This window comes from Vicugna pacos, chromosome 27 (genome assembly GCF_048564905.1).
Source record: "Vicugna pacos chromosome 27, VicPac4, whole genome shotgun sequence".
In the NCBI taxonomy this organism is placed as follows: domain Eukaryota; kingdom Metazoa; phylum Chordata; class Mammalia; order Artiodactyla; family Camelidae; genus Vicugna; species Vicugna pacos.
In genome coordinates, this window is record NC_133013.1 from 5,754,962 (window position 1) to 5,782,166 (window position 27,205).

The 27,205-nt window shown below is 42.9% G+C and overlaps 2 protein-coding genes across 5 annotated transcripts in view; both read left to right on the top strand.

The window, feature by feature from the left end:
* TRPM1 (transient receptor potential cation channel subfamily M member 1) overlaps positions 1 to 16,453 on the top strand; it is a 60,724-nt gene extending 44,271 nt beyond the window's left edge. For all 4 annotated transcript variants that reach the window (XM_072950656.1, XM_072950657.1, XM_072950658.1 and 1 more), the window contains one exon: positions 14,451 to 16,453. In XM_072950656.1, the coding sequence (XP_072806757.1) occupies positions 14,451 to 15,723 (1,273 nt within the window). In that variant the 3' untranslated portion in view covers positions 15,724 to 16,453. The remainder of the gene's footprint in view (positions 1 to 14,450) is intronic.
* A 4,770-nt stretch (positions 16,454 to 21,223) lies between these two features.
* Positions 21,224 to 27,205, top strand: part of MTMR10 (myotubularin related protein 10) — a 45,350-nt gene continuing 39,368 nt past the window's right edge. The window contains exons 1-2 of the mRNA XM_072950665.1: positions 21,224 to 21,970; positions 22,521 to 22,581. Of these exons, the coding sequence (XP_072806766.1) occupies positions 21,911 to 21,970; positions 22,521 to 22,581 (121 nt within the window). The 5' untranslated portion in view covers positions 21,224 to 21,910. The remainder of the gene's footprint in view (positions 21,971 to 22,520; positions 22,582 to 27,205) is intronic.

Consider the following 27,205-nt stretch of genomic DNA (forward strand, 5'->3'; position numbering starts at 1 on the left):
AGGGTGCCATTAGCCACACTTGATAGCATTGTTCTTCCTGCCTTGGCGACTGCAGAGCATCCAGCAAAGGTAGACTGGGGACAGCCAACCTCCACAACAGACAGTTTTTTGAGTCACATAATCTTTGAGAGCCTGGATCACTTAAAAAAAAAAGCAATTTTAGCTATGTTAAAGAGCATGATGATTGATAAAACGTCGTTCAGAAGAGTTCAACCAACAATGCTTGTAGAAGGGTGAGCATGCAGAGGGAGACGCACCTAGGGGATTCTGGTGCATCATTCTGTCCAAAGTCCTCAAGGTTAAAATGTTCTGATCTCCTGCAGAGCATGTCTGATACATACGTGTATATTGAGAAGCAAACACATGATAGGACTTTAGAAGAATACTCTAGTACCTAATTCCCAGTGAGGGTCCCCTGCAGTGACAACAGAAGTCACGACACACCTTGAAGTCTCCCTGCTGTGTTCACAGGGAGATGATGGGCCCCGCAGCTGCAGGTCTCTGCCCTCCCTCTCCTCCTAGACCCAGTCACCTAATAATCCTACCGGCCAAATTTAAGGGTTGTCTGCACCAGCTTTGGGCCTTAATAAGGTCCATTTTCAATAAAACTTCGAAGCACTTCTTCGCTATTTTCCTAGTAATTACTAACCTTCCCAGAAATAAACAGGACTTCTTGAGAAGGATAAAGTGCCCCCATCTTGATAACCAAAAATTTCCATTTGGTGGTTAGACGTTAATGAGAATTTAATCCCAGCCAGTAATTTTACAAGGGCGATTGTGTTGTAATTTACAAGGGAGATCTGGTGGTTTCGCTCTGCCTCCCCCAACCCCCTGCCCTCCCTTCCCCGAGCATTGTTTGGAGTTTTACCATGCTTGGACCAGGGCTCCAAGAATGTGGTTATCAGGCCGCTACCAAATTGCATTTTCCTCCAGGGGCTCTGAGCACACGTAAGAGGAATGAAAGTGTGCAGGGCAGTAAAAACAGGCTACTTCCCGTTTCCCTTGGCTGAGATCTCCAGCAGGGAAAGGGGAGGGATGGGGGCACATTCCTGCCCCTCCGGTTCCCTTTGTTGACGCTTTCTTGGCTGAATCACAGGTGAATGCCAGAGAGAGGAAGAGGAGGAGGTCTGGGAGAAGGTAGCTTTCTTCACTCTTAACCAGGGCAGCTGGGGAGCAAGAGAAGGGGAGAATGGAAAAAATTAGTTCTTTCTAATGAACTGTGGGCAGTGATTACATTTAAAATTGAATTTTAGGGTCCTTAGAGGTCTCTGCCACTTCTTTAATCTTTTTTTTTAAATGTTTAGTGTAGTTGATTTACAATGTTAGTTTCAGGTGTACAGCAAAGTGATTCAGTTATACATATACTTACATAGATTTTCTTTTCAGATTATTTTCCATTATAGGTTATTACAAGAAATTAAATATAGCTCCCTGTGCTATACAGTAGGACCTTGTTGTTTATCTACTTTATATATAGTGGTGTGTATCTATGAATCCCCAACCCCTGGTTTACCCGTCCCCGCCCTTTCCCCTTTGGTAATCATAGTTTGTTTTCTATGTCCGTGAGTCTGTTTTTTGGTTTGTAAATAGAATTTGTATCATTTTCTTTAGATTCCACGTACAAGTGATACCGTATGATATTTGTCTTTGACTGGCTTCTCTTAATATGATTATCTCTAGGTCCATCCATGTTGCTGCAAATGACATTATTTCATTCCTATTTATGGCTGAGTAATGTTGTGTATGTATATATATACCACATCTTTATCCAGTCATCTGTAGATGGACATTTGGGTTGTTCCCAGGCCTTGGCTATTATAAATAGTGCTGCTGTGAACACTGAGGGGCATGTGTCTTTTTGAATCAGAGTTTTCTCTGAGTTTATGCCCAGGAGTGGAATCTTTGATCTTCTTCGTATATTTGATTGCTTTTCTTGTCTGCATCACCATTTGTCCCTTGATGATTTTTCTGTTCTTCTCTCAGTTGGACCTGTGCCACTGAGACGGCAGGATCAGGTTAGGGGTGAGCATCTACAAAAGACACTGTTGGTGTCCGTCCCTTCCTGGCCTCGCTGTTGTCTGGGCACCTTGCAAAACTGGAGCCAGTGATTCACACACGTGTTCACACGGGAAGTTTACACGCTTGTTGTGCTCCTCCGTGCAGGGTGCTTTGAGCGCTTATGTCCAGGAACCAAATCCGTGGCCTTCCCCTACTGCTTTGAAAGGTATATCTAAAATTCCAACAAACTGACCATTTATTTGTATCATATAATTTCAACATTTTGTCAGATCTGACACTTCATCTGAAGAGGCAGGGAAGGAGCTGGGATGTATATTGAGTTTTTGCAACAAAGACCAGGTAGTCGTGATGCAGGGAAAATGTGGAGTGAGAGGATGGCCATGTCCCAGGTCCCAGGCGAGCCCCTAGGATGTACCCTACCAAGTGAGGGTCCTTGGCTTTGTGCAGGAAAGAATTCAAGAGCGAGCCATAGTAGAGTGAAAGCAGATTTACTCAGGGAGATGCACACTCCATAGGCAGAGCTGGGCCGTCTTACCCAGAAGGGAGGGCAGTGGCCTCAGAGCATGGGGTCGGCCAGGGGAAATGGGATCGGGGCCACGAGGGGTGGGGGTGTTAGTTTTTATGGGCTGGGTAACTTTGTATGCTAACAAGTTGGAGGATTACTCCAACTACTTTGGGATAGGGCCTGAGATTCCCAGGAACTGGGCCATCACTCTTTTGACCTTTTGCGGTCAGCCTAGAATCTGCCCTGGCACCTGTGGGAGTGTCATTTAGCAGCTGTTGTATTTCAATGTGTGTATATTGAAGCTCAAGTTCTACTGGGAGCTGAATCTTCCACCATCTTGGTGTAAAGGCTGTGTCATTCTTTGAATGGTTGTGCCCTGCCCCCTTCCTTCCTGTCTCAGTTGGAACATTAAAAGATGACTGTTAATTAAAGAAAGCTAGGTATCTCAAGTTAAGGAATTTAGTGATTTTCTATGTATGAGAAAATGCAAAAGTCTGGGCTCATTGAAAGCAGTCCTTTGATGTGCACCTTAGCTCTCTAGGGCCAATGTCCTGTTCTTTCTCCATCCTGAGTTCCCTCTGGCTCACAGTCGGGGCAGAATAGTGGCTGATGACTTGATGGCACAGCATCCTTCGTTTACTGATATGGCTGGCAGTAATTCTCATTCACAAGGGTATGTAACCCAGAGCCCCGCCCACTGTGCCCACTCAGTGGTCTGAGGCCCTGCACTCAGGCTTTTCCTCCCAAACCTGGACATCCACTCCCCCCACTCCCTCCAATCTGGGCTCCATGAGAAGTGCCACGACTGTCTCCTTCAGCAAGACAGACACTGGCAATTATTCTGGCACCTCCCTTTTCTGCACTCAGGATCACCACATTCTGATCACTTGCCCTCCTGAATACATCATGGTCTGCTCACTTCTTTTCTTCTCTACACTAACACACGAGTTGAAGCCGGCATCATTTTTCACTTGGGATCCTGCAGTTGTGCCCTCAGAATTCGGTCCTCCAAATTCAGTCCTGCTCTTTCAATCCATTTTGCACCAGAGAGACATAACCAGCTTCAGCATCCCTCACCACTAGCTCGCCCTGAAAGCCACTCAGTGGCCTTGCTGTCTGTCCAGCCTCCCCCTGGACCATCCTCCCCACACGCTAAGTCCTCCAGTCTTGCTGGCCTTCTTCTGTCCCCTCAGAGCCACTGCAGTCTTCCTGCCACAGGGCCTTTGCGTATCCTCTTCCCTCTGCCTGCTCATCCTTTGGGTCCCTGCCCAAATGCCAGTTCCTTATGGAAAACCTCCCTGACCGCTTTACACCTTAGACTAGGTCAGAGCCCTCAGACTCAGCTCCACGATGGCAGGGACCATGTTTAGGTTTCATTCACCCCATGTTCCCAGAGCCTGCACCTCACCCCAGAGCGGGAACTCAATCTTTCTGAATGAATGGATGACTCAAACGTTGATCTCCTAATTTGAAGGCAAATTTCTGTCCTCCCATCAAGGAGTTCCCTCCTGGAGTATCAGATAGGAAACCAACCACGTCCCCTCTGGATTTGAAACTTTGATTTCACTGTTGGGAACAAGGAACAATCTCAATATGCAAATGATTCTGGTCCCTGTAACTGTCAGGAAGAATCCTCAATATCAGCAACACCAAACCGGCCTTGGTGCTGTCTCTTCGAAGGGATAACGTCACGTCACCAAGAGGGCTGGTGGGAGGAAAACATTTTATCAATCACTTCCACCAGCACAACAGGTAGGACTCATCAACCTAAATACTCTATTGTTGTCATACCAGGTTAATAACTGGAGACAAGTCTCCTTATCAGTTGGTGCTTGAAGCCCTTCTCTGTGTGTCTCATAGATCCACCATTGAAGACATCATTCTTCCTGTCATTTGACATCCCTTAACTTAATACAAGTTGAGCTGGAAAGAATCTTTTCTGACAAAACTTTGTCAGAGATTCAACTTCCTCTTTTTGAACAATGAGAAAGATGGAATCCAGCGTGTTTTCCTTTTTTCCATGGCTTTAGGGAAGCTTAGCACCAAACTTAATATTTAATTCTAGGAAGTGTATTATTGTAGGTTTTAGGATTATGTGGTTGACATGGCCTCCTGATTTCCTCTACTTTTTCATGTCTTCTGTTCCATTTACATAAATTTACTTTACATGTCTGTTATTTCAAAGTATGTAGGATATAACTCATAAATTACACATTTTTAAATGCAGATGAGCCTGTACTTAAGGCTGTAGGTCTTAGACTGGCCAGACCTACAATAGCAGGTTCTGATTCTCCCAAAACTTTCTGGGTTAAGTGGTTTCTTGTCATGTTTGCGGATCTGGATTAGGGTCTTGGGTTTCCTGTAGGCTTGTTGGGAAATCAGTAACCAATCTTGAGATCTTATTTGGCATCCTCTTCCCAAGTGACCAGGAAGAGAAGATGCTGGTAAAAAAGACCCTAACAGGAAAGACAAGGAGAGAAACAAGATAGTAACTAGAAGAAGACCTGAAGGAAAGATCAGGCTTGGAAAGGAGGTGGTGACCCCTGTTATGTAGAGAAGCCATTGAAAGACAAAAGTGCAGGAAAAGAGAATGTCTTCATGTTATAGACAAGGGTCAAGGGTGATCAGATGATGGGGAAGAGGTAGGATTAAGTGTTGGAGGGTATTTTTTTTTTACTTTATTTTAAAATTAAGGGGGGTAGTAATTAGGTTTTTGTTTATTTATATGGAGGTAATGGACCTCTGAACGCAGGACCTCATGCACGCTAAGCATTTGTTCTACCACTGAGCTGTATCCTTCCTCCCAAGTGTTGATGTTTTAGTGTGTCTGGTAAATGGCAATCTTGTTCCTGACTTTGAGAGCCAATTCATAGATAAAAATATCAGCTTTATTTATAATGAATGTTGTGCTAGAGTATGTGATTCAGTCCTTGCTGAACACACCCCAGAATTAGATGTACCCACTCAGTCACGGGCACACTAGCCACCTGCAAGCCTCCCTCTTCTAGGCAGAGTCAGTCTTCCCTGCAAAGCTTACCATAAGACCTAGACAAAGGGAGAGCCCACATTCCATGCAGGCAGCTGGCCCCCAAGGAGGGAGGATCATACGTGTGGCTGACCCCAAAACTCCAACCAGAAAATCAGTTCTTCTTAAGAATAAAGAAAAGGCTAGAGAGAGGCCAAGAGTTTTACACTAACGGAAAATTCGGACCTATAAGAAGAAACCACAAGAAGGAGGAAGAAGAACCCCCCAGCAACATTACTGACTTGAAGCCAGTAGGGAGGACTGGAGTTCACCTTTAGGAGAAATATGGTAGGAAAGGAGGAGCCAAGAGATCGCCTGGCGGGAATAATGGCGACCCACTGAAATCCACAACTTTCACCAGCGTTGCACTACAGCCCAAGGGCAAGGATGCAGAAAGTGAGTGACGCGTGAGGCATGGAAAGGGAAGCTGAAGGGAACCTGTGCTCCAGGAACCAGTCGGTGCAGGTGTCACAATGATGTCAGGGTTCGCAAAGGGCAGCAGAAACCTTATGTAGCCTCCAGCGACCAGTTATCCCTGCCCAGCCCTGGAGTCCTCATCCGACAGATAAAGGGTCAGGGATGGTTACTATTATGCTGAAAGTAAGGGAGACGCAACCTAGGATGTCAGTAAGAGCATCACTGAGTGGCTGACTGGAGTCAGAGCAGAAAGTAGAAAGAAAAGGCTAATGACTTAGATGACTTGAATTCTAGAAACCAAGGAGGTGTGAGGCACGACCATGTTTGTATGTATTCCTGATGCAGCCTAGAGGGCGAATCATTGAGAACTTAATATTCTTTTAGTAACAACTCAGTATTTTGCTTCCTAAAAAGAAGGAAGACAGGAGATTAAAGACCTGAGTCTTGTTCTTTGTTTAGACTTTCACATATAAAATCTCTGTGAGGAAGCATAATCAGATTCTTCCCTGGGGAGGGTCTCCCTACAATTCCTAAACTTAAAAGGCAGCCCCACATGAGGAAGTCAAGGGGAATGAAAACAGCTGAATGTGAAATTTGGACTGGATGAGACAAGTCTATGATCACTAGACCTGGAATAAAATTACAAGGTAGGAATAGTCTTAGAACTCAATATAGAATGCCATGGGATCTTGAACATGGGTTTCTTCAAGTATGAACGGGACCTAGTTGTCCTACTAACATTATGTTTTTATGTTAACGTTCAACTCTCTCATTAAGGAAATGTTCCCATATAATTTACGAGCTGCCTTGCAGGTGAAGGGTGATCATTGCACAAGAAAAGATAATTGTAGATAAAACAAGTTTTAATAACTGGCTTCCTACTGGGCTCCTAATGTCTAGATTCTGTCCTTAGGAAAGACACATAAGAACATGAATCTGGATCTTACATTTAATAGATCAAAGTCTATGAAAGCCCAATAGAGTTACGCCCCAGATAAGTATTCTCTTGGAAGTTAGTACCAAAGTTCTACAAGCTTATATATTGTTGTGCCTGGCATTTGAATGAAATGGAAAACATTTACAATGCCTTAACAAAAATGCACTTTGGTTAAACTCCTTTAAGTTTTCGTGGTGTAACATTCAAAAATCCCTAGGTAATAGACCCACTGAGATACAGATGCAAGTACAGGAAGGTTTGTAGCAGTCCTGCCTGCATGTCATTCTGCACTTGGAAAGCACCTACTTCATGGTGTACCTTCCTTTACACAATTTCACCTTTCCCAACAGTATCCTGCTACATGTGTTGTTGTTATTATTGTCATGATTATCATCCTTGCTTCACGAATCACTTCCTGGTAAGAGAGGCACCACAAACAGGAGCTAGTGGAGTCGCGTCATCCCTCATGAGAGAACAGGCACATCTCAGAAAGACTCCTGCCATTAGCAAAACGTTCATCAGAAACAGCCTTTGTTTTCTTCTTGAAAACAAACTAAACAGACAAAAAGACTCATGATATGTAATGTCAGGTGTTAACCCGGAACCTTTAACTTTTACTTTCTGAATTTAAAATACAAGTAGAAATATATATATACACACACACATATATATATATATATATATATATGTGTGTGTATATATAATATATATAAAGGATACTAGACAATAACTAAAATCTACCTGAAGAAATAAAGAACACCAGTAAAAGCAACTACATAGGTAAATATAAAAGACATAAATGTATGTTTTGGTTTTAACTACTTTTTAATATCTATATAATTTTAAAAACAACTGCATAGAGCAATAATTACAAGTCTATGTTGAAGGGCACACAATGTATAATGATGTAATTAGTAGGCAAGGAAAGCATGGAGCTTTATAGGAGCAATTGTTTTGTATACTATTGAAAAAGTTGACATTAATCTGAACTACATTGTTATTAAGATACTCATTTTAATGCCCAGGACATCCACTAAGAAAATAATTCAAAAACATACAATAAAAGAAACAGGAGAATTAAAAATGCCTAGGAAAGACTAGAAAATGTCTACTTAACACAGAAAAAGGTAGTAATGGAAGAACTGAAGAACAAAAAAAGACATAAGACATGTAGAAAACAAACAGCAATGCGGCAGAGGAAAGTTCTTCCTTCTCAGTAATCATACAAAATGTAAATGGATTAAACAGTCCAGTTAAAAGACCCAGACTGGCAGAAGAGATTTTTTTTTTAATATGATCTATATGCTGTCTACAGAGACATACTTCATAGTCACAGATACAAATAGTTTGAAAGTAAAAAGATGAAAACAGTTATTCCATGCAAACAATAAGCACAAAAGAGCTGCAGTGGCTATACTGACATCAGACAAAATGTATTTTTAAGACAAAAATTGTTTCTCAAAATGAAAAAGGACATTACATAAAGATGATGTAACAATTATAAACATATATGCATAGCCTCATAATCTATGACTACATATATGAAGCAAAAACTGACAGAACTGAAGGGAGGAACACACAGTTCTAAGGTAACAGTTGGAGAATCCAGTATCTCACTTTTACTAATTAAAGAACAACTAGACAGAAGATCATCAAGGAAATAAGTCTCAATAAATTTTTAAAAGATTGAAATAATACAGAGTATGTTCTCCAATCACAATGAAATACAATGATAAATTAATAATAAAAGAAAATTTACAAATATGTTAAAACTGAACAACACATTCTTAAATAACCAATGGATCAAAGAAGAAACTGTTCACAAGAGAAATTAGAAAATATTTCAAAGCTGCACAACAGTATGAATGTACTTAATGCCACTAAACTGGACACTTAAAAATGGTTAAGATGGCAAATTTCATATTACGTTTTTTTGACCACAATTAAACTTTTTTGAAAAAAGGAAAGATAGAAAATACTTCAAAATGAACAAAAAATGAGAACACAACATGACCAAAACTTACGGGATGTAGCAAAAGCAGTGTCAGAAGAACATTTATAACTGTAAACACCTATATTAAAGAAAGAAGAAAGATCTCAAAGGCATTGAGCAGTGAAGTAATGAATAGACCACCATCGAGCTCCCACACTGATCACTGAACTGCTCACAAACAGGCAGATCCCAAAAGCACTGAAAAGGCTTTGAGACTAAACTGAAACTGAAATCACCACCCACAGAAACCATATTAGAATGTGTAGCTTGGACCTAGCCGGGTCAATCATTTGCTAAAACAAAAATATCAACATTATCCACAGGATTTAAACCAGACTTCTAATCAAGTGATATAATACTCAAAAGGTCCAAGATACAATCTGAAATAATTTGGAATATGAAGAACCCAGAAAATGTCAACTCACCTGGGGGAAAAAAGACAACAAATAAATATCAATGCCAAGATAACACAGATTTTGGAATTATCCGAGAAAGACTTTAAAGCAGCTGTTATTAAAACACTTGAAACTAACAGAAAAAAATAGAAAGTCTTAGTTAAAAAAAAAAAAGGAAACTATAAAGAAGACCCAATGGAAATTTTAAAAACTGAAATATACACTAAGTGAATCTCACTGGATAGGCTCAATAGCATAATAGAAATGACAGAGGAAAGAACCAGTAAACTTGAAGGTATATCAGGACAAATAATCCAGTGTGAACAACAGAGAGTAAACAGACTAAAAAAAAATAGCCTCGGGGGCCTGGGGGACAATAACAAAAAGTATGACATTTGTGTCTTCAGAGTCCCAGAGAGGAGAAAACGTGTGGTGAAGAAAAGAATATTTTAAGAAGTAGTATCTGAAAACTTCTCAAGTCGGGCGAAAGACATAAACCTACAGGTTAAAGAAATTTATCAAAGGCTAAGCAGGATTAACTCAAAGGAATCCACACTTAGACATATGTTAGAAATTGCTGAAAACAAAAGACAAAAAAAAAGTTGATAGAAGCCAGAGGAAAATGATGTATTATTTACAAAGAAACAGCAATTTGAATAATGGCAAATTTCTCATTAGAAACCATGGAGACCAGGAGAAAGTAACACCGTGTTTTTAAGGCTGAAAGAAAAGAACTGTCCATCAAAATTCTATAATCAACAAAGCATCCTTCAGGAATGAATATGAAATGAAGATATTTACAGACAGAGGAAACCTAAGATGACTGGATAAAGAAGATGTGATGTGTATGTATCTAAAATGGAATATTATTCAGCCACAAGAAAGGAGGAAGTCCTGCCGTTTGTGACAACCTGAATGGGCCCTGAGGGCATTTTGCTAAGTAAGAAAAGTCAAACAGAGAAAGACAAACACTGCGTGATATCACTTATATGTGGAATCTAAAAACGCTGAACTCAGAGAAACACAGGATAGACTGGTGGTTACCTGGGGCTGGGGGAAAGGCTAGGGGGATTGGCGAGATGTTGTTTAAGGTACAAACCTGCAACCAGAAGATGAGTAAGTTCTGCAGATCTAATGCCCAGCAGAGTGATTACAGGCAACAATACTGTTGTAAACTTCAAAGTTGCTAACAGAGTAGCTCTTAACTGTGCCCACCACAAAACAGAAATGATAATTATGTGACATGGCATGATAGAAGTGTTAGCTAACACTATGGTGGCCATCATATTTCAATATATAAATGTAACAAATCAACACATTGTACACCTTAAACTTCCACAATGTTGTATGTCAATTCTGTTTCCATGAAAAGAAAACATTTTTTAAAACCCTGTGCTCACACAAAACTTGCACATGAATGTTGATAGCAGCTCCTTTAACATTTGCCAAAAAAAAAAAAAAAAGGATCTAACCCAAGCATCCTTTGGCAAATACTGTGGTCCGTGTAGTACTATGTAATACCATGTAATGCTACTCAGCAATTAAAAGGAACAAACAATTAACACATGCATGAAAGTCAAAGACATTATGCCGAAAGAAGCCAGTGTCAAAAGGTCACCTACTGCATGATTCTACTTATTTGACGTTCTCCAAAATATAAAACTACAGGGACAAAGAATTGATCCGTAGTTGCAGGGATGAAGGGTCGGGGAAGGTGTGATTATAAAGGTTTAGCACAAGGGAGTCTTGGGGGATGGAGAGTTATTTTGAATCCTGATTGTGAGGTTGGTTACAGAAATTTATACATGTGTGACCATAGAACTCTACACACACATACACACACACACACAAAATAGTCCACTTACTGTATGATAGTTTTAAAAAGAAAACATGAAATTAGAAACATGACATATTAGGAACATGTCTAAATTTTAGAGGGAATCAACTTTATTTCATGAGAAAGCCAAGCAAATCATGTTGGACTTAGAACAGTTTTTTGTTCCGTGCTGTGCTGGAAAAAAAAATTCATTCTGTGCTGAAAGGAAAGCAGAATTAAAATGTTGAAATTTGGTGGCAGGAAGGGTGTAGTTCAGTGGTAGAGTGCATGCTGAGCATGCACAAGGTCCTGGGTTTAATCCTCAGTACCTCCATGAAAAATTTAAAAAAAAAAAAGATGTGGAAAGTTAGGAACGCTCATATCTCACTATGAGCTCTGTCCTAAATGATAGATCTCTTTAACATGTTTTCCTGCCATTCAGTGTGTAAATCGCTATGAGACTCTTACCAAGTTATTTCCTATCTTTCCCCGTCTGAAATGGAAATCCCTCCTTGAATTTCCATCTATAAGATGTCAAGATTTATTAAACACGGTTTAAGTAATTAACAAAGCTAGCATACGAAGTAGTTCCTCGCGTGTCCTTTTTTTTTTCATCATTTCAGACAGAAGTGAACCTAAACTCAATTTTTACTTTCTTCTTTCACACATGCTGTAAAAACTCAATGCAACTTCCCTGGATTTGGCATAGCCATCTGAAATGCGCGGTTTCCACACTGTAGCCATTTACGGCGAGCTTGAAATAGCATCTGATGGTTTTTCTCAACTAAACCACATGGTGAAGAATTGTTTCTTCCCTGGCTTTAACTAAGGGGGTGGCAGGAGGGGCAGGAAATTTAAGGGACACCTAAAGGGTCCTACAAAGAGCTTAGGGGGAGGGGAGGTGAGAGAGGTGTAAGGGAGACTAGAGAATCAGATGAGTTTGGGGGTTCTTTTCTCTGTGTGAGTGGCAGGCAGTGCTGTGACCTGGATTAGGTAATACAGGGGAAAAAAACAGGCAGAAAATTACACAAGACTTGAGAGGAAAGACACTCATCTATATTTTCCCAGCTTATTTATTTTTAAAGGTTTGCTTTATCACTAAATGTTGTGTCTGCTGAAGGATCTCAAGTTTGTTATGGAGGCAATGTGGTTTATAACACAAGAGGAAGCAATCATGCGGGCAGTGGATCTGAAGTCAGCAAGGAGGCATTACATCTAACGGAGAAAACCAAGTTGTACTTGAAGTCATGGAAGATTCATTGCGAAAAGGTCTTCTCTTGGTCCCTGAAATGCAGGAGGAGAAAGGACCCTAAAAATTTATAGCAGGGTTCCCTATGGTGGGGAAACTTTTTTTTATGAAGTCTGGTCAGTTTATGATGTTGTGTCAGTTTCTGGTGTGCAGCGTCATGTTTCAGTCATAATACACATTCATAGACTTGTTTTCATATTCCTTTTCATCATAGGTTATTACAAGATATTGAATATAGCTCCCTGTGCTCCACAGATGAAACTTGTTGTTTATCTATTTTATGTATACTAGTTAATGTCTGCAAATCTCGAGCCCCCAATTTATCCCTTCCCACCTCCCTTCCCACTGGCGGAGAAGCTCTTAAAGAAGGAAGTCAGGGCTCCCCCTACATGGTGAATTTGGTGAAATTTGGTACTCCTGGTGGCAAAGTTTCAGGAAGTCAGACCCTTCCTGCTCAAATAATGTGGTTTCCTAAGAGGGCATAAAAATAGTCCTTGCCCCAGGAAAGAGTTGAGAATAGAAGCCAAGGACCCTCCCACACGTCAGAGCAGAGCTGTCAGTGTGGCCAGTGGAAGTCCAACATTAGCACATGCAGTCATCGGGGAACAGAGGGCAAGGAGCTGCAGGGGCAGTGGGGAGTAAGGCAAGTGCGGGAGATGCAGTCAGGTGGGGAATAGAAACTGTGCACAAGGAGGGGTGGCAGAGGTTGGGGAAGTGGACAAGAGGGAAGCCAGAACAGGTGAGGGAATTTAGAAGTATCTACGGACTGGGGAGTAAAGCCATCCTAGAAACAGACTCAAAATAAGCTGGGTGACCAGAAAGACTGCCTATACATTCCCACCCAAAGATGGTAAGTGGGAGAAAATAAAAGTTTAACAAAAAGTCAGACCGAGCTGTTCGCCTTTACATACAGCTGAACTTGCCGGGACAGACCACCTAACTGCCGGTTTCCAGGGACCCAGAGGCTCCTGACTGGGAGCCAGGATCCCCTCTGCCAGCCACCCAGGGGACAAGTTCAACTTTTAGAAAGGAGTCCCAGGTCCTGGGCATCACTTTCTGCCTTTCAGGGTTAAATTTCACAAACCGATGGAAAGAAATCGTACTGTGGATAATCTTGAAATATAAAACACAGTCTATGCTAGCAGATTTCAGACAACATTATAGTTTCAGAGGCTGTTGCCTGATCTTCTAGGAGGTTAAGGAAAAAAGAATCTAGGGGTGGGTAAAGCTTAGTGGTAGAACACATGCTTACCAAGCACGAGGTCCTGGGTTCAATCCTCAGTACCTCCATTAAAAAAAAAAGATCTAATAGCAGGAATTTATAATCTGCCATGGTCTTTCTTTCTTACAGCCCCATTAAGGAAAGACTAATTATTACATATTATTAATTACTGTAATTATTAAGCCATTTAAAGTTACCAGTATTCTTCAGACAATTAGATGGCCTCTTATCCCTGAAGTAAACCATCTGATAATCTGAACTTAATTATTAAGTCATCTTCTGAAGCCCTAAACTCCAAGTAAGGCTCTTAATTAATTTATTTTGTCCTCATAACCATTCATTGCCACCAGCTGTCGTGAAAACTCAAAAATCTTAAGTGTTGGTGTCTTCCATTGTTATCAGAAGCAGTGTGAAGGACCAGCTGAGAGACCAAAGCTGGAGTCACACTGGGTGCCTTCAGATCCCAGCGCCACTGTGTGTCCTTAGGCAAATTACTTGCACACTCTAGGACTTGATTTCCTCATCTGTAAAATGGGGACGATAAAACAGTGCCTACTTCATAGGGCTGTTTTGAGGGTTAAACGAGCCCGGAATAGTACCTCTATGAGTACTTATTGATGAATACACAAGACACTTCGAGCAATGAACAGTAAATAGCACCGTCTGTGTTAATTGTATTTCTATCATTTTCTCACGCTCCTCCCAGTAATTTTTAGTAGTTCTGTTAGGAGTGTGTGAAGTTTAAAATTATGCCCAATGAGCTCCATGGGTCCCCAGAGACTGAAGAAAATCACATAACAAAAATAACATTTTTTGGCTTTTAGTATCTAGTTAATCTCGGTTTAACAACCCTATCCCTTTGTATTCACCAGAGTTGAGAATATGTCAATGAGGTTGGAAGAAATCAACGAAAGAGAAAATTTCATGAAAACTTCCCTACAGACGGTTGACCTTCGGCTCTCTCAGCTAGAAGAACTATCTAACAGAATGGTGAATGCCCTGGAAAACCTCGCGGGAATTGACAAGGCCGACCTGATACAGACCCGGTCCCGAGCTTCTTCTGAATGTGATGCGATGCACCTGCTCCGGCAGAGCAGCATCAACAGCGCCGACGGCTACAGCATGTACAGATACCATTTCAACGGGGAGGAGCTGTTGTACGAGGATACTTCTCTGTCCATGCCACCAGGGACAGGGTTCAGGAAAAAAGCCGGTTCCTTCCGCATGAAAGGAGAGAAGGACCAAAGGACACACCTGGTACCCGAGCGTCAGGGCAGCCTGCACCTGTCACCCAGCACAAGCACGCCAGCAACCCCAGAACGCGGTCGGCTCGCATTAGACAATGCCAAGAGCACTTCAGAGCCAAAATTAGGTCCCGATATTGGGATTTCAGCTGAAGATGATGAAAGGCAGGCTGACTCCAAAAGAGAAGAAACTATTTTCCCAAGTTCAGATCAAACAGATGTGATGCATGGACAGAACAAGACAGATTTGCAAAGCACTCGGCTAACAGTGGAAACAGCAAAGATCGAAGGCACCACTTCCCATCCCCTGGAAGAAACAAAGATGGCATGCAGTTACCCGGAGGAAACATTCAGGGCCTGTCAAACGGTGAAGTCCAGAAGCTTTATATATTCCCGTGGAAGAAAGCTGGTCAGCGGGGTTAACAATTGGAGTACAGAGTACAGTGCAGTCGTGGACCAAACATGCCCCTCCACAGTCCAGCAATGGACCACAGAATGGAAATACGAAGTTCAAAAGATTACACGTTCTCGAAGCACAGACATCCCTTACTTTGGGTCAGAAGCAGCAGTGGAGGCTGAGCACAGAGGGCATTTCATGGATCCCGAAGATGAAAACTGTGTTTCCAAAACAGCCCCTCCGACCACCCATCTGTCTCTAGCTGTTACAGATAGAACTGACCAGGAAAACTTACTGTCTGTGAAAACTGACCAAACTTTGGGATTCCCATATTTAAGGTCAAAAAGTTTACATGGCCATCCTAAGAAAGCGAAAGCCATTCGGGGAGACTTAGACAGATCTGGACACGCAAGCAGTGTTGGTAACTTAGTGGTTGTACCTGGAATTACGACAGAAAAACAGCAGGTTAAGCGAGAGAAGACATCCACAGAAACCGAGTGCTAATGTGTTTTGTTTTTTTGATTTTTCAGTCAGAGTCACTATTGAGTACCATTTTGGTCATCTAAACATCATTAACTTCTAATAGTCTTTCCCTTTTTTCTTTTTTTTAATGGAGGTACTGGGGATTGAACCCAGGACCTCATGAATGCTAAGCACGCCCTCTGCCACTGAGCTATTACTCTCCCCCTAAACATCATCAGAAAACGGTTTCATTACAAATGTTTGGCAATTTGGACTTATTAATTTAAGATTTAATGCACTAAACTTAAAGTCATGTTTTGTTAGCATGTGTTAGTAAACTTAGTTGTTCTAGTTGGAGTAGGACCAACGAGAGTGATAATACTCTAGTCATGATAAACTGCTTAATCACTATACAAGATCCTACAATCTATTTCTGGGGGCAACCAAGTAGCCTAAGAAATGCCTTTGGGTGCCACCAATAGGTTACTTAAGGGAGTCAGCAACTATGTAAGAAAGGGGAAATAAAGAGAAAGCAAACATGAAAAAAAAAGGAGAAGTGAGAGAGAAAAACAATAAAATAATGAGAATTGGAAAGAAGCCATAAACATCATGTGTTTTTATGGGGTTTTGTTTGTTTTATGTTTTAATGTTTTATGTTTGAAAATTACATGATGAAAAAAAAAAGTACATGATTACATCAAAGTTCACATTGTAACAGCATAGGGTGACCAAGAGTTTTGTTGATGTGTAAAAATAAAGTATCCAATATGAATCTTCCTGTTGTCATGGAGTCCTTGATGGCAAACACAATTTTTTTTAACTTGAAGTACCATCAGTTACAATGTGTCAATTTCTGGTGTACAGCACAATGTCCCCGTCATGCATATACCTACATATATTCCTTTTCATATTCTTTTTTTATTAAAGGTTATTACAAGATGTTGAACATAGCCCTGTGCTATACAGCAGAAATGTTTTTTAAGTCTATTTTTATATATAGTGGCTAACATTCGTAAATCTCAAAGTCCCAGATTTGTCTCTTCTCACCCTCTTTCCCCTGTAACCATAAGATTGTTTACTATGTCTGCAAGTCTGTTTCTGTTTTGTAGATGAGTTCATTAGTGTCCTTTTTTTCTTTTCTTTTCTTTTTTTCTCAGATTCCACATATGAGTGATATCATATGGTATTTTTCTTTCTCTTTCTGGCTTACTTCACTGAGTTTGATAATCTCTAGGTCCATTCATATTGCTGCAAATGGCACTATTTTATTCTGTTTTACAAACGAAGGTACGTTGGGGCCTGTTTTTTTCCAACAATATTTTAATTGCCTGGACTCTGCCTTTTATTTTATTTTTTTCTTTTTAATTGAAGTATAGTTGAATCACAATGTCATGTAAATTTCAGGTGTACAGCATAGTGATTCAGTTTTACACATACATATATTTTTGCATTATAGATTATTACAAGATATTGAATGTTGTTCCCTGTGCTATACAGTAGGACCTTGCTGTTCATCTATTTTATATATAGTAGTGTGTATCTGCAAATCCCAAACTCCCAATTTATCTCTCTTCCCTTTCCCCTTCGGTAACCATAAGTTTGTTTCTATGTCTGTGAGCCTGTTTCTGTTTTGTAAATAAGTTCATTTGTATCATTTATTTTAGATTCCACATATAAGTGACATATGATATTTGTCTTTCTCTGACTTAACTTCACTTAGTATGATAATCTCTAGGTCCATGTTGCTGCAAATGGCATTATTTCATTCTTTTTTATGGCTGAGTAGTATTCCATTGAACATATACACCACATTTTCTTTAGCCAGTCACCCGTCGATGGACATTTAGGTTGTTTCCATGTCTTGGCTATTGTAAATAGTGCTACTGTGAATACTGGGGTTCAAGTATCTTTTCAAATTAGAGTAAGGACATGTCTTTCTAATGTGCTTTTATTGTCCATAGGAGTGCTATTCAGTTCTTCTCTTTTTCATTATAATAGTTTTCTGTGGGATTTGGCTTCCATAATTTCCTTTGATTATACGTATGTCAAACAGGTTTTCTCAAACTCTTTGAAGGAGGCAGTTGTTGGGATAGCTTTTCCAACTTCGCAGAGAACCTTTTTTATTTTGAGTCCAGCATTAAAATTTTTTCGATTCAGTTTACTTTCAGAGATTTCCTGGTCCTCCATTTTTATCTGGACCCTCCCTTCCCTTTGTCTCTACTTGGCTCAATTTCATTTCCATGCCCAGCACTTTGTCCTCAGTGTGGGTCCCTTTCCTTGAAGGGAGACCAGGTGGATCTGTTTCAAGAGTTCCTGTAGCAATGCTGTTTCAGACGCTCAGACCATACCTTGAGCCTCGTGCTCTGGGAGACGGCAAACATCACTTCCTATCTCACTCGCTCTTCTCAACTTGACTGGCTGAACCAGTAAATACCTTTTGGCAATTCTAGGGTTCTCCAGATGCCTCATTGATTCCCTTTGCTGATATTATGAAGGGCTTGTAACTGCTGTGGGTTTGCTCCTCCTTGTCTATATTCTGGAAATCATGGGAAGACCATTTCACTTAGATTTGTCATTGATATTGTCCGTGGGTTTTTTGGTTTTGCTTTACAGTCCCTTTGTCTGCTTTCCCATGGAGACTGAACAATTACGCTGCTGCTGTCATCTTCCCAGAATCCCCCCTCAAGAAACAGATTTTTTTATTAATGACTTAATAGTCATCTTAAAGGATGATATACCCAGGCAATGGCACCGTCTTGCAGACATTCCACATAACCATTATACGTCCCCTCTCCCACTGCCATCACCATCACCTCCTTTTACCTGGACTGTTCTAACAGCTCCCACCTAGTCCCACGGCTTCTACCATGCTGCACTTCTACAGCAGGGTAAGTGAACAATTTAAATGCCAGTCACATCACATCACTCTCAGCTCAAAATGTTACAAAAACTTCTTAACTGTCAGGCCCCGTGTGACCTGGCTTGTTCCTTTTCTCTGACCCCTTCTCCCACTGGATTGGGCTGTTTTAAACACGCCAGGTAGGCTCTCACCTCAGGGCATTTGCACTGCTAGCCTCTCTTCCTTCTGGTTTCCACCTGGCTGACTCCCTCATGCCCGTTGATCTCTGCTCATAAGTCATCTTATCAGAAAGGCCTTCCATGACCACACTCCCTCTCCCATCGAAAAAAAAACACTCACCCTCCTCCCATGTTTTATTTTTCTTCATGGCACTCTTTATATATTATTTTTTTGGTATCTTTCCACCTATAGTAAAAGAGTCATGAAAGTAGAAACTTCATCTTCTTAGTGACCCAAGTGGTTTTTAACATAGATTTAGCACTCAGAACAAATTTGGTAACTGACTGAATGACTATACAAATTACCAAGCACCTAATAGGTATTCAAGAGACATTAGTTCTTTTTTTCTTTTCACCAGGAAAAGGAAATGATCTGTAGGGAATGCCAATATCCCCCATGATGGAAGAACCAATCACAGAAACAGAGTCAGAAAAACAACAGGGGGACAAAATAGTGACATCAGGGCCAAAGAAAGAAGATCAGGACGGGGAAGAAGTTATAAGACTAGTTCTAGGAGCTGTACTGTGTTCTCCCCAAATTCATACATTGAAGCCCTGACTTCCAATGTGACTGTATTTGGAGACAGGGCTTTTAGGAGGTAATTAAGGTTAAATGAGATCACAAAGGGGGGTTAATGCCCCTATAAAAAGAGACACCTGAGTGAGATCCAACATCCTCCCCTCAACCCTATCCCCAATCTCCCAGCTCTCTCCACTGTCCAAGCCAGGCAGAGAGCTCTCACCAGAATTCTAGCCTGCCTATACTTTGATCTTGGACTTCCCAGCCTCCAGAACTCTGAGAAATCAATTCATGTTAAGCCACCCAGTTTGTGATCTTTTTCTTATGGCAACTCAAGTAGACTAATACAATTAGCCATCTGCAAATGTCATAAAATTTAGGGTGGGTCCTAACAAGTCTGGGAATCAGAGTTTTTCCATTTTTCAATTTTTTTGTCATGTATTAGAGTCATAGATCCTAAGAAAACCTGTACGGCAAAGACTAAATCATAGTAAGTCATTTCTGTATTGAGAAAGATCCACATATTCCTTGAAGAGTTATTTATGGAAAAAATTCATTTTTTCCAGTGTTATTGAGATATAGTTGACATACATCACTGTATAAGCTTAAGGTATACAGCATAATGATTTGACGTGCATATATCGTGGAATGATTACCTCAGTAAGTTGGCATCGGCATCTCATACAGATACAATAAAAGGAGAAAGAAAAAATTTTTCTTCCTAGTGATGTGAACTCTCGGGATTTACTCTCTTAACAACTTTCCTATAAATCACACAGCAGTGTTAACTATAGGCATCACGCTGTACATTACATCCTTAGTGCTGATTTATCTTGTAACCAGAAATGTGTACCTTTTGGCCACCTTTCTCCAGTTCTCCCTCTTCCCACCCCCTGCTTCTGGTAAACAAATCTGATCTCTTTTTTCTATGCGTTTAGTTGTTTTTTTTTTTTTAATCCATTTAATGTAGAGAAATCAGGGACATGTGATTTAAATGTATGTGCACAACAGTCTCTTTGATCCCTGTAACTCAATGGACTTAACATTTTAAAATACAATGTGGTTGCAGAGCAAAATGGAGTATGTTACTCAAACAAGTTAATCAGAAAGATTAGTGGGGTTCTGGATCCAGAATAAATTATTTTCAAAAAAAATAATTTATTTTGAACCTTTGTTTAAATTTGTAGTGTTTCCACTAGCAAGACTTGTCAGTATGACTGTGATTTCTATGGCCACATTGGAGCTTCCTTGTGATAGTAATCATAAAATGCTGGATTAGGGATTTATCCCTCAAAGCACAAGAAAAGTCTAGTCTCAACGAAAAGATTTACCAAAATGCAACACCACTAGCCCCCTTCCACCAAAGGCTGCTCCAGTTCAGAAATATGGTAGAGTTCAGAAATGCCCTACGCTTGATAGGCTGAAATTCGTCTGTTCTTTGCAATTAATGGGTAGATTATTCGGTTCGTAGCCTACTGAAGCCCTCCACACCGCCAAGGTCTTACTATTGCCGGGCTTTTGATCATTTATCTGCTCACTAGAATCTTTACATGTGAGGATAAGCAAGAAAAGAAAGGCAAGTCGCTTAAAATCTTTTTCCACATTAAAGTTTAATAAAGAGGGTAGAAGTTAGACTAAACTGGGGAGTCCGGGTTGCCTGCCAGTGTCCTCTGTCCGTGGCCCCACAGCCCACGCCGGCTTCAGCACCCCATGGAAATCAGCAGTCGGCCCCGCTGGTGGGGGCTCCCAGTCTCGGAGGTTTCCGCGGAGATCACCACGGGGTGATGGAGGACCCAGTGTGGGACCTTAAGGGGCTTGATCGGATCACTGCCGGCTGCACCGGGACACTCCCGGTGCCTGTCCCTAACATGTAAGCGTAGGCAGTATGACCTGCCGAGTCCGGGGCTCCGGAGTCCCCTTCCCCCGCGCAGGGCTCCTCCCAACCACTGGGAATAACAATGATCGCGCAAGCCGGGTCACTAGAGAGCAGCAGTACAGGAAGCTGCCCGGGAGGAGCGGGATCGCGGGGCAGTCGGTACGGAGGGCGGCCTCCCGCTGTCTCCGGGACCCACCGCTGGCAACCGTGACCCCCGCGAGCCGCCCTGACCCCCGCGAGCCGCCGTGACCTCCGAGGGCCGCCGCGACCCCCGCGGGCCGCCGTGACCCCTGCGAGCCGCCGTGACCTCCGAGGGCCGCCGTGACCCCCGCGGGCCGCCGTAGGAGCGTCCTCGCCCCGCCTGAGCCGTGCTTTCAAGATGGCTACCAGGCCCCACCCCACCCCCGCGCCCTCGCTGAGGGCCGGGCAGCGGCGCACGGCGCGAACCTCGCGTTCCGGCGCCTGCGCGGCCTAAAGGCCGGGAGCGGCCGGCCTCCGGCCCAGTGAGCGCCGTCTCCCGGGGCGGGGCCGGACGCCGGGCCCCTTCCGGGGATGGGCCCCGGCTCCTCCCCGCTCGGGCGGGCGCTCCGCCGCGTCCCCGCCCGTCAGCCCGCCCGGCCCGGCTGGCTGCAGACCGAGCTGGGCGGCCGCGCGGGGAGCTCTCGACCCTCGGGCGTCGGGAGGCGTCAGCGCTGCCGCTGGCCCGCGGCAGGTCCCGGGCCGCGACCGGGCCGGGCCGAGCAGGCGGCGGCACCATGTTCTCACTCAAGCCGCCCAGACCCACCTTCAGGTCCTACCTCCTGCCGCCGCCCCAGGTAAACAGCGCTCTCCCCGCGGGCGCCCTCTCCTCGCGCTTCCGGGGAGCCGCGGGCCCAGCCCGGAGCAGCGGGACCCGGAGGCCGCCCCGACCCGGTCCCCGTCCCCGGGCGCGTTCCTTCTCGGGAGCCCCGGCGGCTTGGTGGGAACTTGTAAAAGTCCGGCCCGAGACCTGAGGTCCGTAGTTCGGCGGGTGACGAGACCCAAGGGAGCGGTCGGAGCTGGAGTTACTTAGCCCTTCGCCTGGCGACGGTCCCCGCTGTGACCGCCGGCGTGATTGCACGGCTGTGGGCGCCTAGCACCAGAGGTCACCTGCCTGTCATCAGCGTGAACCCCTGGAAGCGGCTTAGGCGGTGTTAGCGTTTTCACGGTCAGACTCCCAGTTCCATCGTGAGCAGATCTTTAAAAGAGCTTGTTTAAAATGTGCAAGAATTTAAGTGGGAGGGATGAGTGTCTGTCGCGTGTGTCAGCCCTTAGAAAACAAGTTTGCTGTCGTCTCTCACGGGGGAAAAAGTTTTGATTTTGATTTATTTTACTCCTGTATTTCAGACAGACGATAAGATTGATTCAGAACCGAAGATTAAAAAACTGGAGCCAGTTCTTTTGCCAGGTAAACATTAGAGTTCTAACAGATACTTTAGGAACGTGTTTGGGTCTAAGATAATTATACCAACAAGTACTATATGGTTAACTTTCTTCACTTGATTTTTCCCCCTCCTCGTTTACTTTACATTTTAGCCAGTTAAAAATCTAACGACTGAGGAGGGCCAAAAAAAAAAAGTTACAACTAAAGGATAGCAACAAAAAGTAGTCATTAATTGATGTTTGGTCCTTGAAACTTGAAGCATGGTGGGAAACTGTCAGGAATATCACTACCTTATTTCCTTTTTTGTCTGCCGAAATGTTCTTTTTTAAAGCAATTATTAATGGCGTAGGTTGTGGAAATACTCTTCATCCTTCACGTCAGTTGCAACTTCATGAATTAATGATGAATAGTCACGTCATCATTTTAATAGTATGCAAAGCAACTTTTATTATGTCTGGGTCTCTGCACCAATAACAGAGCTTAGTGAACTTTGAATTACTTACTTGGCAATTGTTTTTTGAAGGTCTCAGCTGTGTTTGCAAATCTCCTTGTTTCAGTTTAGAATGGGGTTTCTCAACAGAGGCACTATGGACATGTTGGACCTGATAATCCGTTGTTGGAGGGCTGTGCTGTGCATTGTGGGATGTTTAGCAGCATCCCTGGCCTCTACCGACTAGATGCCAGTAGTACCCCCTCCTCTGCCTCCTACTTGGAGAACCAGAATGTCCCCCAGACATTGCCAGACCCTTTTGGGGTAGGGGGGCAGACCCCTGGGAGCAAAATTTTCTACCTGTGGAAAAGCACTGGCTTAGAACAAAATTGACCTTAGAGGACTTTAGAGGTAGAGGTTGGAATTGATGGTAACTGGTTTACTTTTAAAGCATGTAAGATATTTATTTGATTGGTATTTTGAATTATATAACAATTACATCATAATTAGGAAAAGTTAGTTGTTTAATACGATTACTGGGTGAAGTAGCCAGATACTTAGGAAAGCCTGTTTTAAACCTGAAATATAATCAAATGCTAGTTTGTGTGGGTACTATCAACAGTATTAAAAATCTCGGTCATTACTTAATGCTAAGTATGGTAAAATGATTAGAACTTTATAGGTAGTAGTTGAGCAAATATGGAAACTTTAAATTTTGTGCTTTAAATTTTTTAATATTCAGTAGGAACAAACCAATTAAAAACATCAACCTATGGTTCCATATGACAGACGTGAAGTTTTAAAATTGTTCTAAACTTTATTATGGGAGTTAGTTATAAATATTTTCTCTTTGTTTTGTTAATGCTTTTTAGCCAAACAGTGTGTACTAAATTATCCTTTGTACTTTTCCTGGGGGTGAACAGTAGAATTAATAAGTAACCTTTGCTCCCTGTGAGTGCTCTGTTTTGGTCTTAGTCACTCCAGACATTTAAAAGTCCACTGTGGCAAACACTCCTCGTCCTGAATGACTGCCTGTGAGCTATTGAACTTTGGCTTCTTTTACTTTGTCTGAACAGGCACTGTTCTTAAGCTTTGATTCTGCCCTACCAATACTGTGGTTGGACACTAATAAACCACAAGGTCTTAGCTACAAATCATAATGCTTGATTTTTTTTAAATTAACTTTGATATTTAAGATATGTTCACAAAAAGAGTTACTAAATCTCCATAAGCTTGAAGAACTTTACATTGAAAGATTATCTGTTCTGTAGAATTAACTAAAAACTTACCTTTCTATTAAAAAGTCCGAGTTTTCTGGGGAAGATGTAAACCCATGTCCAGACTGTATGTGGTTTATTCGTCCTAGAATTGCTAAGTCTGAACCCATGTTTTTCCTCTTTGGCTCTGCATACAGGATGGCTTTGGCACCCAGTGTGCTTTCTGTACCTAACCTTCTCCTCAGAACATTTAGTCAATCCTAAATGAATGTGTCTTTTGCCCTCCTTCCCCACCCCTTCTGTTCTTACCTTCTCGTTGCTGGCCTTCCCACATTCTTCCCAGTTCTCTCTGTCTGGCTACTTGGCTGTAGTCTCTCTTCCCTGCTTCACCTCTCAGTCCCGTCTCTGCCACTGGAACCTCTGTGGCTCCTTTTTTGGCCTGTAGCCTACAACCCCCTACCTGTGAAATGTGGAAGACAGGTGGAAAACACCTGAAGTGTTGGTGATCTAAAGACCTGGGCTAGGTTAGGGCTTTTACTCAAAGAGCTTAATAATAAAGTTCTGGCCTTCCTTATGGTCAGAAACCAAGAGAAAACTTGGCCAAGTCACCTGTGGCTTTAACAGAGGCACACGAAACAAGGAAGTGATTGTTCAGAGATACAGTGTTGGATGTTGTGTTTTGACATAATGCCTTGGGTTCAAGGATATCCTACTTCAGCTGCCCAGGGTTTGAACTTTTAATTCAATAAGCAGATGAAAATTAAAACACAAGGCCAATTGTTTATTTGTGTGCGGTTGCCCAGTGCTCTGTTGGAACCTAACGAGGCTAAATTTAAAAGGATCTTCATCTTTTATTAAACAAAGGAAACAGAAGAAACTGACCAGTGATTTAATTTACACTATGGTTTATGTTAGTAGTTTTTGACTTGCCTGATTCATGATTCTCCTCGAGATGGAGATTGTACCTGGTGCAGTTTTGTGGCCCTGAAGTAAGCAGAGTACATTGAGGTGTGGCTTGAGTTAGTGACTGAATGAAGGGACCCCTCAGACCACCTGCTAAAATTGCCCCCATAGAGACACAGAGACACACACACACACACACACACACACACACATACATACATACACTCCAACTTTCAGATTTAGGCCGAAGAGGAAGACTCTTATTTTAAGCCACATGTCTCTGCTCTCTCCCAGAGCCACACTTCTCAAGAAAACTGTATCTGAGCCTGGGGCTGAAATCCAGTGCTCTGTCTGAGCATCTGGCCTCTGCCTGGGCTTTCTCTTCGTCTTCCCATCATTTCCTGAATCTCATCCTTTAATGATTGTGTTGTGTATATAAAATCACCCCAGTCCTTTTGAAGCTAGGGTGAGTATGAATTTTAAAGCGTGTGTGTGTATGTGTTCCAGCATGCACTGGTGACAGCAGGTACTGCCAGGCTGTGCCTGTGTCTGTGTTGATAGCAGCTGGACTGTTGGACCCACTCACTGAGCATGTGAGTTCCTCCCGATGCCCAGCTCTGCGCTGGAGGAGGTGTATGGTGGAATCACAGCTGGGCCCGGGCGGGCTCCAGGCTGCCCATGGCCAAGGCAGAGGACCGTGACCTGGGTCAGTGGTTTCCAAAGTCTAGTCAGGGCCTGGCTGTCATCAGATCTGGGTGAAATTTTCAGCAGCCCTGGATCACATTGAGAAAATTAAGAAAAATGCTACTTTTTTCCCCTAATGCTAAATTGACTTGATTGACAGGCTTGTCAATTCTGAGAGTATGTCCTTCCAGCTTTCTTGGTGTAGATCATTTTCTCGTTAAATGATGGCGATGGTAGCTGTGGCTTTTAAAAAAGGTTTTGTTTTTTTTTAAGTTAGCAAAATAAAAGGTTAAGAACTCTGCTGTTGGTTCTCTGAATTATTTTTGTAGCATACCTGTTTTGTGGAATTGGAGCTAGAAATCACTCAGTGAAATTCTTACGATAGTATAGGTACAATTTAATGAGCACTCACACAGAGAACATCAATTACTTCCACCATCTTCTGAAAAATGCACCCTCCCTCTTTCAACAAATTCCTCTTCCCTGCCCCCACCCAGCCTGGGGTTCTGGTTTGGCCAGCAGGGACACAGCCTGCTAGCATAAGCACAGGGTTGCCTCTGGGTATTTTTGGGTTGGTTCTAAGGGAAGATACCTTTCTCGTAGTGCGGTCAGTGGCCTCAGCTCCAGAAAACCTGTCCGGAAGGATGAGCGTTGCGTGTGGAGAGAGGTAGAGGCCAAACGCCAGGGGAGAGTCCTGATGGTGTTCAAGTTCCGGTGTTCCACTTTTCTGGAAGTCCAGCTGACACCAAAGCCATGGAATTCTTCTTTTTGCTAAGCTAGTTCCAGGCTTGTTTCTGACACTTTATATTAAGATCCTTAACTAATACAGGACATGGCTTACAGGCTACTCCTCAGAACAGGCCTGCCAGGCAGGTACCAATTTCTCTTCATCTGACAGGTGAGAACACTGTGCCTGGTTGTAGAGGTTAAGTAACCTGCCCGATGTCACCCCATGTCACCCAGCTCGCAAGGGCAGAGCAGAATTATGAGCCCAGCTCCTACGCTGTACCTTTAACCGCTAAGCAGTAGGGCCTCCCTGACTGTGCGGTGACATTAGGGGACAGAGTTGGGCTTTGGAACTGGCGAGTGTGTGGATGGATGGCATCCTGGAGGGCGTACCCCAGCGAGGTGATGGGAGCTCTGCCCTTGGCGCTGCCGCTCCGCAGCAGGGACAGATTTTGATCCAGCCTGAGGAGCGGCTCTCAGACAGTGTCAGCTGCCTGAAGACGGAATGTCTTGGGAGTCAGTGGACTTCCTGTTGCTGCTGTGCCGAGGCGGAGGCTGGTGGAGTGCCAGCGGCTTTGTCGTGAGGGGGTGAGATTTGCAGTGAGTGGGGCTGCCCGGCCTTTTCTCTCTCTCACCGAGGGACATGATCTGCGGGCTCTGTGAGGCGGGAGGAGGGACGCCTTGCAGT